Here is an 18559-nt window from a genome sequence, read left to right as displayed (position 1 = left end):
TAGAGAAAGGTCGTTAAGGGTTATTCTTCTAACTTGCCATGTAGTGACGCAGGCCTGAAGTAAGAAGTGGATTCAGATACAAGCTGTTCCTCTTCAGGATCTTGGATGTCTTGGATTTTGGAGAGAGTTCTTGGATGTAAGATGCAGCCTGATGCAATATGTAATAAAGTAGATGCAGCATTGTCTTGACAGCCAGAGACATACACAAATATTATCTTTTATTGGTAGTCAGATGAAATCTGTTTCCCTTAATCGAAACATAACACCAAACTATGCTTTTTTTTTTTAAAGCAGGTCCTCTGGATTTGTTCATACACTATATTCATAATGGGTCATATAAATGAAATGCAGTAATAAATCTAGTGCAGTGCTTCCCAAAATCATTTTAGTGCATTATACAGTGCAGATGGACTCCAGAAGTGAGAGACACCGACACGATACGTGGCACTTACTGGGAAAATTCTGAAGGCTACAGCAGGAAAAACAAAAACATTCACAGTCATTCTGGCTGCCAGGATGAGAACTCATGGATATCAAGATATTAATCTTAGATCAGTGCTCGTATTTTAGGAAAATGAACGCATACCAATGAAAGGTATACATTTCCTTCAGCGTGTTTATGTCAAACTGTAAACCAAAGGCAACTTCACAAGGACAATGTCAGGGGACATTAAGAAAACGCTTTCAAACTGTACACATTAATGCAGGAGACTGTTCTGCGCTATAATTCATACACCAGAAAATATCCTTTTCTCATCTATTAATGCCGCAGTAGCATGCCAGCCATCCTCTTAGAGGTGATTGCAATGCAAGTACCTGAACTGTAAGACCCACATCTAATAGAGGGAGAAAAAACAAGCAATGCCACTTGAAGATTAGGGGAATATTATACAAAACTGAGGCTTATTCTGCAGCATGTATCCAGCATATAACATTACAGTGCAAGGCATATACTATATCATAGATTTAAGACTTCTGATTTTCAGCATCTCACTTCAAAATCATACTTTTAGTCCCGAGTCTGCTAAACCAACTGGCAAATCTGAATCTGCTGCGGGTTGCAAAGATCTGTTCACAGAAACGAGAAAAGCATGTCTGCTAAGCAAGTGTAAACCACGCCAAATAAGTGCACAGTTGTCTATTACAGTGTGTGTGTGTGTGTGCACTCAGGAGACTGTGTGTGTGCTCGTTTTTGAATGCTGTAGAGAACGTTCAGAGCTGTGGGTGGAGTTCGACTGGCACGTAGGGTTCGAAGGCATGATGGTCGGAGGCAGTAGGCTGTCCAGCTCTTGTCTCTGTCCCGTCTCCAGGAGCCACTCGTGAAACTTCTGCTCTACCAGAGCCTGGAACTGCCGCCGCTGCTCCCTGGAGGATGAGAGAAGGAAATACCATAAGAGCTCTTAAACAATCTGTTTGTGCTATAGTAAAAAAAAAAAAAAAAAAAGCATTCCAGTCAAAATATGCACTCCATTTTCACAGGAAGTAAGTGGAAATATTTCAGTCAATATAATATGATTAACAGGTAAGTAGAGATGATTCCTTGTCCAGACTGGATATTGTTCCAGTGTTGTTTTTTTGTTTTGTTTTCTATTCTAATGTGTATGTATGGCTTTTCTACCCACGAAGGTGTTTTATTGTCAGCTACTAGATTGTAAAGGGAATTTCAAATATGACAAAAAGTGTTTGGATATAATGCTCAGTAACCCCACTATTAACTGTACCTGAGTGAGAAAGTATCCCACTTTCTTGGTATCTACTCGAACCACAATGGCACAAGGAAAGAAATGACAGCCTCTTTGATCCTACTTTATACTATTAAGCAAAAACAGCTTACTTGTTAAGGTGCGCATCCTTCACTGTCTTCTGCCAGTCTTGCACCCTCTCCTGACGCTCCTCTAGGGCCTGCTGGTAGACTGACGGCAGTCCTCCTGGCACCTCGCTGGTGTCACCCTCCATGAGGAATGGCACTACCATAGGGCAGAGCTGTGCAGGGGGCAGGATGCGGTAGCAGACCGGATCTGGTGATGGACTATCTGGTGGATAAATCAGCGGCCGATCCCAGAGATTGGGTACGACCGCCAAACCCACACTGGCCATGTGGTCCTCCAGGCTGGGGTAGTGCGTGTGGAAAGGCCCCAGTGTGAGGCCGGCGTTGCCAGGCAGTACAAGCGGCCTAGTGGGAGTGAGAGCGTGAACGGTGCAGCGGGTGGAGCCGCCAACCGCCAAGCGTCCGGCTACGCACACCAGCCGGACGTTCTCGCAGCTCTGCATGTGCACTGTAGTCTCCACTGGGCCCAGTACCACAGTGGAGTCGCGACATTTATCTAGCGTCACAGACCTGCAACATCAAAGTATGGACCTTAAAGTAAGATTTTACAGCAAGAGTTTTAAAGTAAGAGTTTACTTGTATTCAGAATAGTGTTACTGTCATATTGGTAATATTCAGATCTCCAATCTCCTTAAGCGAGCCTACTGAGAGTCAACAGTTAACTTTTACCTAAGACTCTTACCTAAGGGGTGAGAGTAGGTAGATAAAAGCCTCGCTGCAGCGGTGCAGTTTGACATTTGCACCAGCCAGCTTCTCTGAGTCTTTAGCCAGAGTCTGTTTGTACACCTGGGACATCAGCACCACCCTGCTGCCTGGAGGGGCCATGTGTGTGTTCCTGGCTATCTTGGCCCTCTTCATAGCACCTTCCACTAAGGCAAAGAGAATCTTGTAAGTGCACAGTGTGCTTAATTGAAAACACTGATGTATGTTTAAAAACCTTTCTAATCATGAATAAAATTAGGGAACATGGCTTAGCAGGAAATGGCACATGAGATCAGCATTTTTCACCTTGCAGAGCCCAGGCCAGCTTCTTGCCCGAGCGCAGACAAGTGGACATGCCGAACGGGTTGAGCGTGAGTGCCTGCCGCAGCCAGCTCTGCAGCTTCTGCAGCGAGTAGGAGCGGCTGAGTTTTGAGTATCCGGCCGCGGACTGCAGCGGGGCACGGCTCAGTAGCCGACAGAGGGGGTGAACGGTGTGGCCGTGGCTCACCGTGCCCTCCAGCAGCACACCGAGAGCCTGCAGGGCCTCGGTTGAGAGTGTAGCGTCTCGCAGGGCCTGACGCGAACTGCCCAGCTCACCTGGATCTGCCAGCAGCTCCAGCAGTTCAGCCAGGTGAGTCTGAACAAATGTGAGGTGTGCCGTGTCATCCCAATTCTGTCAAAACATGAGATTACTTATTGTTACCGTTTTCTCTATTATGTTAATGGGGAAAAAATGTCATTTAAAAAACACATATCATGGAACATATAAAGAGGATAAGGCAGGCATGATTAGAAATAATGTCTGGTTTTGACCTTGTTTTGAAAGCTAATCTTGGCCTCCCTATCAGCAGAGGACGATGGGGAGCGAGAGCGAGGACTCGGCCACTCTTCACCGATCAGAGAGGTGCGCAAAGACACTCGGTTCAGCTGCTGCAGGTGGAGAAACAGCAGGAACTGCAGTGTGTCCACAGACAGCTGTACATGAAAAGACATATCAAGATGAAAAAGATTACTCATATGAAGAGAGGATCGTGGATCCTCCAACATTAATGGAATTTGCGGAACGTAAATGATTATGATTATAAACATATAAATCCTGTCTTTTTGTCACACCTTGCTGCGCTGGCGGTCAAGATCACGAGGGTTCAGGCTCTGAGACAGAGCCTCTGCCCACTCAAGCTTTTCCTCAGCAGAGCGAGGCACCAACAGGTCAAAGGTCTCAAAGTAGAGCCAGGCCAGCTCCTCGGGCAACTGCAGCTTGCCACAGGCAATGTGTCTCCACATATGCCAGCCCAGCCGTGGGAAACAGCCATCACGTGTGCGCACGTAGCAGGCCATCTTGCGCAGGTAGTGCATGCTCAGCTTCCCGGGAGGTGCAGCCTGAAGAGCACCCAGGAGGAAAGGCTCCAGACGGGGCCACACGCTGGCTGAGCAGGTCTCCATTTCTGTAGAAAAGACATGAGAAGTGTTTAGAGTGATCTGGACAAATTGTGTTGAAAGAAGGTGTAGTCCCTTGCATATTATTATCCATGTTGTTTTTCATCTGGAATAAAGAGAAGTTAGATGTCCAACCTCTGCCTTCTAATACAACTACAACCCTTTAAACACAGACTCCTAGACTTGTTTACACTTGCTAGCTCATCTTTGCTAACTTATTAGTAAATTGGCATCTTCAAAAGGGAGACCAGGGTTCCCATGGCAACCACAGCAAGCGCAACTATTTTAACCGTTCGATATAGATTGGCAAAACAAAGACAACTAGCTGCTGTTAGTGATAAAGTTAACTACAGCAGCATTCTTACTTTCCTTTCTGCATCCGGACCGTCCTCCTCTCCTCGAAACCCAGTCGGCGGTCACTTCCACTTCATAAGGAAAATAAACAGTGAGACTTTGCTAATCAGCTTTTTAAAGCTCAAATGGCGGACTGTGGTGTAACTAGTTGTGTGTGCGGATAGTTATTCAGTCCACTCTCGCGCCTGTACACCGCATTATTTGGCGCCAGAAACTCTTTTTTTTTTCTTTCTATTATTATTATTTATTTATTTATTTATTTTCACAAGGTTTGACGTTTTACCTCCTTAAAATCACTTGGAATTTTTTTTTTTCATCCAAAATGTGCAGCAAACTGCATTTTGCACTTCAAAAAAAAATTTCTTAAAGAACTCTTTTCTTGAAACACTGTTCCGTTTGGTGTTGCTGTGGTGTGGCTTTCAAAATAAAAGTCCTGGATTTTTTTTTTTTTTTTTTTTTAAATTATTCTTCTTTCCTATTTTACACACAGCAATAGAAAATGTAGAGCGACTGAGGAGAGAATGTCCAGACACCTTCGAGCTGACAAGAAGGTGCAGTCCACTCTTTGGAAAATAGAAAAGCATATCATCTAAGACTACTTCCAACATGATAAAAGCACAAAGCTCGTTTCAGACTTGAATTCAGTGTTCTTCTCCAGTCAGTGGATCTCAATCCAATAGAAATGTGATAAAAAAAAGGACTGATTAGATTCATCTCTAAGTTTTAACAGTGGGACACAAGCAAAATAGATTAGGAATAGTTTCAGTGCTGATACATAAATCTGGTTTTTACACAATCCTCTTCGACTGGTAATTTACTGAACAATTCAATATGAAACCTAACTAACCATGCTAGTCATCAAAATTACTTTTAAATAAAACCGTTTTCCAAACTCCGATATATCGGGATACGACTCTGGTCATCGAGTCACTTCTGCGCATGCGCAACTTTCCAGGAAGTCCCGGCAGCCTAACCAGATGATAGATCAACAACCTGAAGAAACCTGGTTCGACGATAGAGCAGACGGAGACGGCCGGAGCGCACAGGAACTATCCCAGGTAACGATGTGGAACGGTGCCTGTGTGAAATGAGCCATTTGTCGGGAAAGATGTCGATATTGTTCGGAAATATGTCTGCATTTGTGCGAGCGGGCCGCGTTGTTTGTGTGGCCGGAGGGACGAGCTGCTCGCTCGGAGTCCATTCTGCAGCCGTATGCGCGTGCACTGGGGGGACAATGATACAAACCTCCTGAGAGCTACAACACAGCAGGGTACACTTCTGTCCACGCGGAACATATTGCACAGATCAATCATGTGTGAGTTTAATGCATTCTGCTATATATGAGGAGGTTGTGGAAAAATGAGCTCATGCCTCAGAGCATCTGTATCTTCTGTCCTTGGATGCTCTCCGAATAGCTTCTGGTAACACACATGTCACTTAATAATCCGGTCCAGAACTTGATAGTGCTTTCATTGTGTCCTCTCTGTGATCTAGCCACACAGGTTCCTGAGCCTGGAGAACCCCCCTGTCCTGCACACTGGATTCTAGTGTTTTCCCGGCTTTAACACGCCTAAGGGTTGTTAATTAGCTGATTAATTAGATCAAGTGGGATTTGAGAAAGGAAAACACAAAGTGTAGGACTCCAGGATTGGCATTGGGAACCTGTGGTGTTGCCAAAAGCTTCTCTGTGGTCGATCATCGCCGGAGCTTATCCGACTTATTGGATCATTTTACTAATCGGTATAAGAAAATGAGTTTGTAACTGCTGCAAGTCTGTTATAAGATTAGTCAGGACGCTGTTGGGTTTCTGTGTGTAGAGTATCATGGGTCTCTGTTTAGCTGCTGGAGAACAGGGTGATGGGGAAAGGGAGAGGGGATTGAATCTTGTAATGGGGAGTGTGTAATCACAGAGATATTCAGTGCTGGACATGGGCATCATGTTAGAGATGGAAATTCCATTTTCTGGCCTCTGATAAAAAGATTTAAGCATGTTTGTTGTTAGTCAGTTTGGTCTTGATTCATGCGTTACTAGGTGATGTGGTTTCCTCCAAGTTCTTCCTTTGTCAGAGTGCATCTTAAAATAGCGCCAACCAAGTTTCGATTGCTGAACTCAATTTTTTTTGTTTTGTTTTGTATTTTTGTTTATTTACTAACCAGTGTTATTCAGCTTAGTTTCAAATGATAAGGTGTGATATTAAAATAATTATAAGTCTCTCATCTCCAGCACTGACCTTCACTTTGTCTCTCTGTCTCTCTGTCTCTCTCTCTCTCTCTCTCTCTCTCTTCCCCTCCATTACAGGACCAGAGGCTGCACAAAGACTCCAGAAGTGATCAGACTCAATAAGTGTTTGGTTTTTCTGTGTTTACTGAGGCTGTATAGGAGGACCCCTTCCCACCCCACATCCCCACCGCTCCTCCTCCGCCATGACCACCCGTGGGAACGCGAGGACCAACGGGAACCTGCCGCAGACCAAGATCTGCCAGTTCAAGCTGGTGCTGCTGGGAGACATGGCAGTGGGCAAGTCCAGCCTGGTCCTGCGCTTTGTCAAGGGCCAGTTTGATGAGTTCCAGGAAACCACCATTGGAGGTGAGGAGCAAGAATGCTGAAAACGACATGACTGACATAAGAAATGTGCTGACAGATGTAGAGCAATTTAAAATGTATCCGTAGGTTTTATTGTATTTCTCTGTAAGAGAAAGCCATCTAAAGCACATAAAATATAAGTTGCAGCAGTGGAAGTAATCACTACTGCTTTTCTAGTTAGACAGTTCTATAATCCTGTAGAAACTGTGCAATGTTTCCTTCATGCAATACAAAAGCAGTTACGAGATGCAGCAGTGACTAAAGCGCAGGAAAGAGAACGTTAATGTGGCACGTTTGCGTGATCAACATTCCCTCTCGTCTGCCAGCTGGACAGGGTTGAAATACGGTTCGTCCACTCTGAGGCACTTGAGATCAGCAGATTAAGAATGATCGGGAGTAAATTAAATGAACCGGCTTTGTGTAGTATCATTCACCACCTGCAGTACGGGGGGGGGGTCTATATTTGTCTGAGGTGGTAAAATAATAATGATAATAATAATAATAATAATAATAAATCGAACACCCCAACCCCGTGGAAGAGTGTGGTCACTGTCTCTGATGTTCAGATGTTGTCACAGCAGGAGATGCATTCTCCAGCCGTAGAATTGATCTGAAATACAGGGTCCATAGTCCAGAACTTGGCTTATTAGTTCTGGACACTGGCCCACAGCATCTTAACGCATAAATGCTTTCTGCTTCACACACATCAAAAGTGAACTTCATCAAAGTTCAATTCCTTTATCCCAGAAGTTCTATATTAAGGAAATCTATTGTATTTGTTCATTTTTTTTTTTATTTGGATTGCCTAAATTTGGTTTTCTGTAGCTGGACATGAAATGGATCTGGAATACCGAGTACTGAGTGAACAGCTCTGAGACTGGATCTAATTTCATGCTAGTTCTGTCCTACACATGTCTTACAAAGCTTTATTTAAAAATAAGAAATAGACTGTTTCCCCAAAAGTGAGGATTTGTCCGTGATTGCATCAGTAAGAGGGGTAAATAGTGTAACGTCTTCCTTCCTCTCTCTGCCCTTCCCCTGCTAGCTGCTTTCTTGGCCCAGTCTGTTTGCCTGGACGATACCACGGTGAAGTTTGAGATTTGGGACACAGCCGGACAGGAACGCTACCACAGCCTGGCACCTATGTACTACCGTGGAGCCCAAGCAGCTATCGTAGTGTTCGATATAACGAAACCGGTGAGTAGCAAGGCTGTATTTCTGGATTGGTAGAGCTTTGGGTTAATATTATACAACACAACTGTAAATACTGTAATATCATATCCCGCCACGTCCCGTTCTTGTCCGGATAGGAGACATTCGAGCGAGCGAAGGCCTGGGTGAAGGAGCTCCAGAGGCAGGCCAGTCCCAACATCGTCATCGCGCTGGCAGGGAACAAGTCGGACCTCGCTGACAAGAGACTGGTGGAGTATGAGGTGCTGTTTCCATAACACGCCGCTGAGATTACCGAGGTTTTAGTTAGCGTGCAACGTCTGAAAGGTCAAATTGATAAGGCTGTTTGTTTGTTTATTAGACCAGGATTCAGAGGAGAATTTGATTCCAAAGGTTATGGCATGTCTCATTAGTCACATGTTTGAGATGGATTAAAATTTTTAATTGACCATTTAAATATATAGCCAGATGATTTGGCACTGAGACTTTGCCTACACACAGGTATACTGTACATCATAATGTGTTCAGGTGTATTTTTGGAGATTATTTAGCAATGTTCCTTCATGCCGACATGTTCATGGTCCTGTTACAGGAGGCTCAGACGTACGCTGAAGACACAGGATTGTTGTTCATGGAGACTTCAGCCAAGACTGCTATGAACGTGAACGAGTTATTCCTGGCCATTGGTGAGCCTCTGCCATTCTCACAGTTCTAACTTTTTATATTAGATTTGTCTATATAATATAATACATAGTAATTATGCATACACTCACCTTCCACTTTATTAGGAACACCTTCACATTCAGGCAGGCGATCAGACGTTTCTGAAATACTCAAACGTGGTACTAGCATCCATGATCAGAGTCACACTTTATCTTCATTCTGATGGTCAATCTGAACAATAACTGAAGCTCTTGACCTGTATCTGCATGCATATATATATATATATATATATATATATATATATATATATATATATAGTATAAAGTATATATTTTTTTGCATTGTCTTGCCACCACACCAATTAGCTAATTAAATACTTACATGAAGGTATTGGTGTTCCTAATAAAATGGATATTGAATGCATTTTTCAAGCATTTGTGACTTCAGCACCACAGCTCAGAAACCACTGTTCGGACAGTGCCTATTCCAGATGGTTTTCGTGGTTTAACATCGGAAATAAAATACACCATTTGCCATTTGCAGCGAAGAAGATGCCGAAAACGGACACTCAGAACCCGACGCACGCTGCCCGACACAGGGGGGTCAACCTGCAGGACCCGGATGCCCAGTCCAGCCGAAGCTGCTGTGGGAACTAAACATCTCTCTGTCCACCATCTACATCAAGAAGGGAGACCACCGACGCCCTTACCCCTCGTTCCCCATCCTCCACCCTTTCACCTCCAAGACTGACACGGAGAGAGAGAGAGAGAAAGAAAGAAAGAGTGTGTGTGTGTGTGAGAGAGAGAGAGAGAAAAGAAATGAAGAAAGAGGAGAGGTTTGGATCCCTCACTGATACTGGAAATGATTTCTGACCAGAGATGTGGTGTGAAGTGCATGATTGGTGAGCACACATGTACTGTAGACTACAGGAGACTCTTAATGGTGGATGATCCGATCCGGTTTATTTTGCCAACACTCATTTTTGCCTTCCCAAGCAGTTGGGAACGGCAAAAAAGCTTAGAGGAGAACAAGAAAGGGAATAAAACTATCCGCCCTCTAATGGCTTCTCAGCACTAAGAAGAAACACAGCACCTTACTCTTGCCCCGTTCAAAGCACCCTAGTGAAATTCGAAGGAAATGATCGTGTTTGGTCATCGTCAGCCCTGGACACTTTCTCCTGCATGTATGTAGACTTTACCTTCTTCAACAGCTTTAAAAATATCCTGGACAGGAAACAGGTCTTCCCTGTATGCCGACCCCCCCCCCTCTTTACATGCTCTGTGTTCATATCTGCTTTGTGATTCCATATTTGTTGGAAACTACTGATTCAATCATCTGTAATGTATTAGTGTTAGTGACATAAATATACGACTGGTAGCAATCCTACGTGGAAAAATTAAAGTCTCGCTCTTAGACGTCTCTGGATACAGAGCTCACACCGATCCCGTCTTCTTCTTGTGCTGTCTGTCTTGAAGCAGCGGCAACAAAAAAAAGCACTCCATTGCTTTTAATGCAGACGAAAAAAAAAAATCTGACACTGCACAGAGGAAAAGGATGGCTGAGTTAAGAAAAAAACAAACAAACAAACAGAAAGGTTAGAGGGAGGAAAATAAAAAAACAGAAGTGCCTACTCTCCGTGTTCTTTGTTTTGGGCCTGCTCGGGATGCTTTGAGTTGGCAGATGTCTAGCAGAACTTTTGTAGACCCTGAGGGTTTTAATCCAGTCTCTGTTCAAGTTCTAGCTCCTAACCTACCCAAAGCCTCTAAACAGTGTTCTACACGGCACAGCCCCTTCCTTTTAGAGCTGGAACAAACCCGACTGGATCAGAACCCTCTGGCCTGAAGCGCATCAATAACCTGCAACATGTTACTGTTTGTTTAAAAAAAAAAACACACAAAAAATGGATGATTCTTTTTATCGTCTTGTTTTATGGATGCTGTATGTTGTGTTTTTTTTGTGTGTGTACACAAAGATCTAGTAATAATCTACTGAGTTTATTTAAAATTAGTTTTAGTCTGTAATTATATTGGTTGCCAATCCAGATTTCTTGTCATTTAAGGAATGATGAAGGAGCATCTACGTAGATTGAAGTCATTTGTCACGTCTCTTACGATCCAGTTTTTTTTTTTCTTTTTTTTTTTTTTTTTTGAGTGTGTGTGTGAGAGATTTTGATCTCCTGTTAACAATTGTGTGAACTGGAAAAATCAAATAAAGCTATGCTTTCTGCGATGACGAGCATTTCCTGTCCGTGTCTTGTACTGCCTACGAACAGACACACGACTTACTGTAATAAAGTTAATTGACCTGACTGTAGGCAAGGATGATCCAAAAAAACAGTGAGTGTTATAAGAGAATTTGATAGGAGTTTTTGATTGGCTTCCATTAGTTTGGCGTGATTGTATTTGGAGTAGAACACTCCATGCTGTCTTTGAACTGCCCTAGCCTCAGTCAGCTTTCAGCAGGAAGGAACTAGTGCTATGTCAATAATCAACTCAGAAGCCTTTATTATCGCCACACATACAACATGCATATCCCAGCTGAGGAAGTTGGGGGTCAGAGCACAGGGGCAGCTATGTACACTATATTGCCAAGAGTTTTGGGATATCTGCCTTTACATGCACATGAAATTTAATGACATCCTATTCTCAATCCATAGGGTTTAAGGGTAAATGGAGTTGTCCCACCCTTTGCAGCTATAACAGCTTCAACTCTTCTGGGAAAGCTTTCCGCAAGGTTTAGGAGTGTGTTTATGGGAATTTTTGACCATTCCTCTAGAAGCGCATTTGTGAGGTCAGGCAATGATGTTGGACGAGAAGGTCCACTCTAATTCACCCTAAAGGTATTCTATTGGGTTGAGGTCAGTACTTTGTGCAGGCCAGTTAAGTTCCTCCCCACAGTGGCAGCTTGGCAGTTCTGATCAACAACCCCGAGCCTTAATGTCTTGAGCTACCACTGCCCCTAAACTACGCTGACCTGTCAGTTGAAAAAAGAACACCAACATTTACATTATTTACTGTCCAGTGAATAGTAACCCAACCCAAATGAGGATGAGGTTCCCTTCTGAGCCTGATTCCTCTTAAGGTTTCCAGTTTGAGGTGTTGACTTGGCCTCTAAATTCCCCAGATCTCAATCCAATCCAGCATCTATGGGATGTACTGGACAAACAAGTCCGATCCATGGAGGCCCCTCCTCACAACTTACAGGACTTAAAGGATCTGCTGCTAACATCTTGGTGCCAGATACCTTCAGGGATTTAGTGGAGTCCATGCCTCGATAGGTCAGGGCTGTTCTGGCAGCAAAAGGGGGACCGATACAATATTAGGCACATTGTCATAATGTTATGCCTGATCAGTGTAGATTAGATTACCCAAAGAATCCCTCAGTAATTTAGCAGTTTAGCAATAAAGATGATTTCAGTGAACTGATTTCTGTGCTATACTTCTTGATATCTGACCTTCACACACTCTCCAAACTGTTACCACAAAGTTATCTAGAATGTCTGTGTGTGCAGTAGCATTACAGTTTGCCTTTATTGGAACCAAGAGGCTCAAACCCGTCCCAGTATGACGGCGTTCCTGTGCACAAAGCGAGCTCCCTGAAGATATGGTTTGCCAGTTGAAGAACTCGATTGTCCTGCACTCTGACCTCAATCCCACTGAACTCTTTCAGGACGAACTTAACCCCAGACCTCCTCACTCTTACAACATCAGTGTCTGATCTCGCTGATGCTCTTGTAGCTGAACAATCACAAATCCTCACAGACACGCGCTAACATCTAGTGCCTTCACAGTGGCGTGGAGGTTATTTTAACAGCAAAGGGAGAATGGGATGGTCTGGTCAGCTGTCCACAAACGTTTGTCCATGTTGCTCTGCCTTTATGAACACAGATCATTCAAAAGATTCTACTGAACAAAAGAAAAAGACCAGTCCATATTTTTCTACTCTTTAACTGTTCACTTTCTCACCTCAGATTTTTCTTCTTAGCGAGTGAAACCTGATGTGGTCTTCTGCTGCTGTCTCTCATCCACCTCGAGGTTGTGCATTCTGAGATGCTTTTCTCTTCACCACCGTTTTTAAGGTGCCACACCACAACTGTAGACTTCCTGTCAGCTTAAACCAGTCTGGGCTGAAACGTCTTCTCATGAACAAGGCACTTTTACCATCAGAGCTGCTGCTTCTTGGATGGTTTCTGGTTTTCACATCACCCTGTGTAACCACTATCGATTACTGTTTGTGAAATTCACAGGAAATCAGAAGTTTCTGAAAAACTTAAAACCAGACTATCTGACACCAACAATCCTGTTACAATTAAAGCTGCTTGAGCTCACACTCTGTCCCCATTCTGGTGTTTATTATCAGCAACCACTGAAGACTGCATTTTAATGTGCTGCAACATGACTGGCTGCTTAGATAAGTGTGTAAATGTGCAGGTGTTCCTATTAAAGTGACCAGTATTTTAAACAAATTGTGAAGGTTAAAACTGAATAGTAGATGATGATGTCTTGATGAAATGATGTCTTGAACGTCAGTGGAGAGTCTTATCTAAAAACCAAAGTGTTAAATGTGATTTATAAAGAATCCAAATGAGTTATAAGGAAATGTTTATCATGAGCAATAAACACATCTCAGTGACACTGAGAGATTCATACAACTGTATGACCATGATTGTATGTAAAAGGGGGAAAAAAAAAAAAAAAGTCCCACAATAATGGTAGCTTTTGTTTAAATGTACTTAAATGAACAAACTTATTTAAAAAAAGAACACTAAAAAGTACTCTTAGTTAAAGAAAAATTAAATCTGCATCAGTCTATAAATGTTCACTCTCTTTCTAACTCTCCTCATCGTCAGCTGTTGCGTAGATGGTCTGGTTGCGCCGTTTGATTTTAGGGGTGTTGCCTATGGGGTTGAATGACCCCTTGGTTTCTCCACTAGGGCGCTTGGGCACTCTTGCTGGTGGCATGCTCCCCTCTTCCTCTGAGCTCATCTGGGTGAAACAGCCTGAGAATGGTGTGGAAGTTGGAGGCAAATCTGTGGGCTCATCTGATTCTGATGCTGTGCGAGGAGGTGGCAAGACAAGCCTGCCCACGGCCTCTCGACGTGGACTGCTGTCCCGATCACTGTCCTGTGCTCCTGCTGGAGCCTCGGGAACCACTGCATCCGTCCCAGTCTTTTTCACCTCTCCTCCATCCTTCTCCTCCTCCTCCTCCTCTTCCTCCTCCCACTCATCCTCAATAGTGATCTCGTCAGGGTTGTAAGAGTTGAAGAGCATCGAGGTGTCTGTTGGGTACTCGCTGGGTTCATCCACGCTACCTGAGCTCCGGTTGTCCTCGTCCTCCTCTTCATCCTTCGCTCCTTCCTCTTTCCAGGATGTAGAGTTCTGTGTGCTCTGGCCTGCCAGGGCGTAGACGTCGACGAGGCCGAGAGTGGCACACAACTCTGTGGTCTGGGGGTTGGTGCAGTAGGCTGGGGGGGTGTGGGGCTGAGGGCGAGACGGGTCAAAAGCGGGCACTGTTGGACTGAAGTTCTCCGGGATGCTGAGCTCACCATTTAAAGCGCTCACTATCTCCATCATGGCTTCCTCTGATGCACTGTAGTCCCAGCTAAAGGAAAAGCACAATGAGGAAGTGAGGACAGACTAGAGTAAGGTGTGAGAAACGTGTGTAACGGGTTGTAATGTTTTACCGAGTGTGTAGGCCGTTATTCTCAGGTGGGTGCCAGATGTTTGGTGAAGGTTTCTGAAGGCGGGTGGTGGCCTTCAAGATGGCTAACCACTCTGGGTCATACTCCAGCTGTTCAGAGGAGCCAGGTCTGTCCGCTATCTCTACTACCTAGAATTATAAGTATTATAGAATAGATCACCTGATTGAAGTCTTCTTGGCATATACGTCACTCCAAGACAGCTTGTATCAGAATCAGTGCATCAGACTGTTACCTGAAGGAAGTCTCTATGAGGAAGACACTTGTCCAGAGAGAGGAACTTCGTGGTCTTGGGAGCAGCATTACCTCTGGCCTATGGACACAGAAGCAAAATCAGTACTGGTTCTAAAAAAAAAAAAAACCCAGCTCAGGCTTGAACCCCAGACCTTCTGATCAATAGCCCAGAGTCTTAACCACCACTACCACTTATAATGATTAATTGGTACCTCGTGCTGCATCATGGCGGCGAATTTGACGTGGAGATGTGCAGAGAACCAGTAGCTGGGCTGCAGGTGATTGAGGAGCTCAGCGGCAGCTGGACTACCCAGCGTCCCCGACTCTACCTCATCACGCAGGAACTTCTTCTTCCTCAACAGCTGCTCCGTGCTCCCGTAGTGGTAGATGCCACGTGGCCAGTCGTGTGTCATGAACACATCTATGGGCATGTGGATCTGTGACCCAAACGACGAGAGAGGGAAAAAAGAAGAAAAAAACACTTTCAGATTTCGGTAAGATAGTGTTTCACGTCACCGTCTGTCTTTGTGTTCAATGAACTACAAATCAGGCTACATTTATATATTTACAATATATATTTATATAATATATAATATATATATATATATATATATATATATATATATATATATATATTTGTATATATAAATATATACAAATATATTTACACATATTTCAGTGTGTGAGTACGTATTTAATGTAATCGTAAATTTGCTTAAATCACTCTGGATAAGAGTATTAAGCTAAATGGGATAATAAAAGCCGCGCAAAACAAAAACACACCTAAACAACACACCCTGGCTAGGCATGCTGATTTACCTGCACATAAATTAGCTCTGGAGACTCCAATTCTGCAGCTGAATCAACAAAAGTGTGTGACCAAAGCCGAACAATATTCGGAGGAGATCCCATTCACTATGTTTAAATCATGCTTGGATTTAATGCTTAAACTTTGACCTTATGTGAATTTATTACATCCATATACCTCCTCTTTGGCCTTCCCCTTTGCCTCCTGCCTGGCAGCTCCATGTCCAACATTCTCCTACCAATATACTCACTCTCCCTCCTCTGAACATGTCCAAACCATCTTAATCTGGCCTCCCAAACTTTGTCCTCCAGACCTCCAACATGAGCTGTCTCTCTGATCCTAATCCTGTCCAACCTTGTCACTCTCACAGAGAACCTCAACATCTTCAGCTCTGCTACCTCCGGCTCTTCCTCAGTAACACTGTCTCTAAACCATACAGCATGGCCGGTCTCACCACTGTCTTGTACATATATATTTTTCTATCACAATTATGATCTTTACACCAGTGTTAGATTAAAAGTTTCCTTACATTCTTCAGATGTCTCACCTGTTTAAGCTTAAAGACGTCGCTGTTTCTAATGTGGTAGACGCTGCGCAGGGTTTCTTGGTTGTAGGGTGGAAACTCATAATGTCCTGTGAACAGATATAAGAGTTAACAGCTTAGTTGTGGGTTCACCTAAGCTGTGTCCCAAATGACAAACACTATAGTGCCAAAGGTTTTGGGATGCCCCTCCAGAACATTGAATTCGGGTGTTGTTTTTCAGGGGTTGGGCTCGGCCCCTTAGTTCCAGTGAAAGGAACTCTTAATGCTTCAGCATACCAAGACATGGAGGAACTTGACTGGCCTGCACAGTCCTGACCTCAACCCGACCGAACACCTTCGGGATGTATTAGAGCAGAGACTGCAAGCCAGGCCAAAACTGGGACGTCTGCCTTTACATGCACATGAATGTAATATGGAGTTGGCTCGCCCTTTGCAGCCATAACAGCTTCAACTCTTCTGGGAAGGTTTAAAAGTGTGTGCATTTAGGAGCATGAAATTGTCCAAAATGTCTTGGTATGAAGCTGAAGCATTAAGAGTTCCTTTCACTGGAACTAAAGCCTAGTTCACACTACAGGATTTTAAGCCCGATTTAAGCCCGATTTGCAAATTAACGAGCTCGCCGACAGATTGGTCTGTGATTGTGGGAAAATCAGCGGGTGATCAGCGCTCGGCAATCTCCTCAATGTGATCTACTCAACGACGCATCAAAGAGGCTCGCTGACGCGTCGCTGACAAAATCCAGATATCTGGCATGTTAAATATCTGGGACGGTCGGCCGACTCGACATCATGTGGTGTCAATTGTAGCTATGACCTCCAGCCAATGAGAGAGCAAGTCAACAGAGTTGAGAGTTGTTGTCAGATCATGTGGTGTGAGACGCCCTCTTGTGGATCATTTACAAAGCGTCGCGTAGTGTGAACACCACAAGGACAAAAAGACATACAGTGAAGTCATGTAGTCTGAACAGCAAAGCGATCTGCCGACGGTTAAAGTCTTGTAGTGTGAACTAGCCTTAAGGAGCCGAGCAAAACCCCTCAAAAACAACACGTGAACTCAACGATTTGGACGGGTGTCCCAAAACTTTTGGCTATATAAGTGTGCTTCTCACTATGCCCTCTACCGTCTAGTGTATGAATTGCAAAAGTGTAATTTTGTCACAAATGGAACAGCAACGGTTTCCCAGTCTGAGGTCAAATGCACATAATGTGACTCTAGCTTTAACTGAACACAGTGAATGAAGTAACAGTATCTTTTTAAAATGCTGAAAAATAAATCACTCAGTGTGGGCCATCTTTTTATCTGGAGTGTCATTGGCCATCTTGAATTTTTTTTTCCTCACCACCACCACCACCTCTAGCTTCCTCATTAGGGCTACATTTTAAATTGGTTTCAGTAAGTTTGGATAGCTGGAATGATTGTTTTACCTTTTCTGTAATCATGTGATTTAAAAATCCCAGACAGGCCACCAATCCGTATCCCTCTGTAGCGGACGACACCGGCATAACCTGCAGCGAGGAAAATGGAGCAGTTAACGTTTCAACTTTTAACATTTGAACCCTAAACCTAACACACTTAAGAATATTACTAGGCTTGTGCAATACTGATTTTGACCTCCACAGGGAACAAGCAGCAACACACACACACACACATTACACAACAGGTCTTACCCAAATAATATATATTTGGGGCCACCCAGCCTCCATAGGGAAGTTCCTGCAGATGGTTAGAAGCCTCATGGTTGCCACCAATGAAGATGGTCAGGACTGGTGCTTTCTTCTCCCCTGAATAGTACCTACCACAAGGCCATGTACATCAGAAAGACCTCAACAACGAAAAGAAAAGATTCAGAGACATAACTTTAGGGTTGCTTACTTGTAAAAGGTCTGCATGTGCCTGTACTTTTGAGGCACTGCCATGCACTTCAGGTCTCCTTCATTCCTCACAGCCTGGAAATCCCCGCAGCACAGCAGCAGGTCCACCTTAATCCCTTCTTTACGCTCCAGGTAGCCAATGGTCTCGTAGATCTTGTCCAGCTCGCCATGGCAGCAGCCTTCCACTGCTATTTTCATGTTTGTTTGTTTGTGAAGAAGTGGAATGATCAGGATATCCTCTCAGATCTTTAGTCAAAGTGCCATTAACATCCCGCCGCAACACTCCACCTTTACACCTGTGAAACAAATGAACACGGGTTTAGTCTGCATCTGGAGGAACACATCTGGAATTCGGCTTAACGTGACAGGCGGCTAACAACACACCACCACAGCCAGCATGCTAGCTAGCTCGCTAGCTGTTCTATCCGCTTTGAACGAAACACACGCATGCTGTGTAATGTGTGACTAGTTTTGCATTTTAAAAGAAAGTGCTTCAGTCTCTGCATACCTGTGTAGAGTGCACTTTCCTTACAGCAACCTTTTTTCTTCCGCCAGAACAGCCGCTAGCGTTAGGAGCTGAACGGTCTGTCGCCGAGCACTTTGCGCATGCGCGACAGGTTCAGGCACGTCCTTAGGTATATGCATTTTTGTAAGCCTCCCCACACT

The 18559-nt window shown here is 44.0% G+C and overlaps 3 protein-coding genes across 4 annotated transcripts; 1 reads left to right on the top strand and 2 right to left on the bottom strand.

The window, feature by feature from the left end:
- Positions 1–197: 197 nt before the first annotated feature.
- tbccd1 (TBCC domain containing 1) lies at positions 198–5074 on the bottom strand. Its single transcript, XM_058391445.1, has 7 exons — positions 4333–5074; positions 3644–3975; positions 3344–3505; positions 2837–3203; positions 2511–2697; positions 1835–2338; positions 198–1365 (listed from the first exon to the last, which is right to left on the bottom strand). Exons 2-7 carry the CDS (start codon positions 3971–3973, stop codon positions 1167–1169), a joined length of 1749 nt encoding a protein of 582 aa, XP_058247428.1. The 5' UTR covers positions 3974–3975; positions 4333–5074; the 3' UTR covers positions 198–1166.
- A 156-nt stretch (positions 5075–5230) lies between these two features.
- rab5b (RAB5B, member RAS oncogene family) lies at positions 5231–9521 on the top strand. 2 transcript variants are annotated; one of them, XM_058391453.1, is made up of 6 exons: positions 5231–5379; positions 6621–6908; positions 7951–8102; positions 8216–8338; positions 8668–8761; positions 9282–9521. In XM_058391453.1, the coding sequence occupies exons 2-6, from the start codon at positions 6746–6748 to the stop codon at positions 9392–9394; spliced, it is 645 nt and encodes a 214-aa protein (XP_058247436.1). In that variant the 5' UTR covers positions 5231–5379; positions 6621–6745; the 3' UTR covers positions 9395–9521. The 2 variants fall into 2 exon arrangements, with proteins under 2 accessions (XP_058247436.1, XP_058247437.1); XM_058391454.1 differs by having other exon boundaries at positions 5264–5379; positions 6693–6908.
- Positions 9522–11218: 1697 nt separating this feature from the next.
- On the bottom strand, positions 11219–18558 carry dbr1 (debranching RNA lariats 1). Its single transcript, XM_058391447.1, has 9 exons — positions 18402–18558; positions 17895–18189; positions 17690–17814; positions 17447–17527; positions 16026–16111; positions 14883–15107; positions 14672–14749; positions 14422–14567; positions 11219–14339 (listed from the first exon to the last, which is right to left on the bottom strand). The coding sequence occupies exons 2-9, from the start codon at positions 18089–18091 to the stop codon at positions 13568–13570; spliced, it is 1710 nt and encodes a 569-aa protein (XP_058247430.1). The 5' UTR covers positions 18092–18189; positions 18402–18558; the 3' UTR covers positions 11219–13567.
- Between the last annotated feature and the right edge of the window lies 1 nt (position 18559).

Source organism: Hemibagrus wyckioides, linkage group LG06 (genome assembly GCF_019097595.1).
Source record: "Hemibagrus wyckioides isolate EC202008001 linkage group LG06, SWU_Hwy_1.0, whole genome shotgun sequence".
Lineage (NCBI taxonomy): Eukaryota > Metazoa > Chordata > Actinopteri > Siluriformes > Bagridae > Hemibagrus > Hemibagrus wyckioides.
Note: the sequence above shows the minus strand (reverse complement) of the source record. Positions and strands in the feature narration are given on the sequence as shown.

What these genes read in the sequence shown, in the direction of transcription:
- rab5b (XM_058391453.1), top strand. Translation starts at nt 6,746, where the DNA reads ATGACCACCCGTGGGAACGCGAGGACCAACGGGAACCTGCCGCAGACC. An exon ending in AGAGACTGGTGGAGTATGAG is followed by an intron (nt 8,339 to 8,667) that starts GTGCTGTTTCCA and finishes GTCCTGTTACAG; the next exon opens with GAGGCTCAGACGTACGCTGA. An exon ending in CGAGTTATTCCTGGCCATTG is followed by an intron (nt 8,762 to 9,281) that starts GTGAGCCTCTGC and finishes TGCCATTTGCAG; the next exon opens with CGAAGAAGATGCCGAAAACG.
- tbccd1 (XM_058391445.1), bottom strand. Translation starts at nt 3,973, where the DNA reads ATGGAGACCTGCTCAGCCAGCGTGTGGCCCCGTCTGGAGCCTTTCCTC. An exon ending in TTGACCGCCAGCGCAGCAAG is followed by an intron (nt 3,506 to 3,643) that starts GTGTGACAAAAA and finishes TTTCATGTACAG; the next exon opens with CTGTCTGTGGACACACTGCA. An exon ending in AAGGATGCGCACCTTAACAA is followed by an intron (nt 1,366 to 1,834) that starts GTAAGCTGTTTT and finishes CTCATCCTCCAG; the next exon opens with GGAGCAGCGGCGGCAGTTCC.
- dbr1 (XM_058391447.1), bottom strand. Translation starts at nt 18,091, where the DNA reads ATGAAAATAGCAGTGGAAGGCTGCTGCCATGGCGAGCTGGACAAGATC. An exon ending in ATCACATGATTACAGAAAAG is followed by an intron (nt 16,112 to 17,446) that starts GTAAAACAATCA and finishes ATCTGTTCACAG; the next exon opens with GACATTATGAGTTTCCACCC. An exon ending in CTCATAGAGACTTCCTTCAG is followed by an intron (nt 14,568 to 14,671) that starts GTAACAGTCTGA and finishes TTATAATTCTAG; the next exon opens with GTAGTAGAGATAGCGGACAG.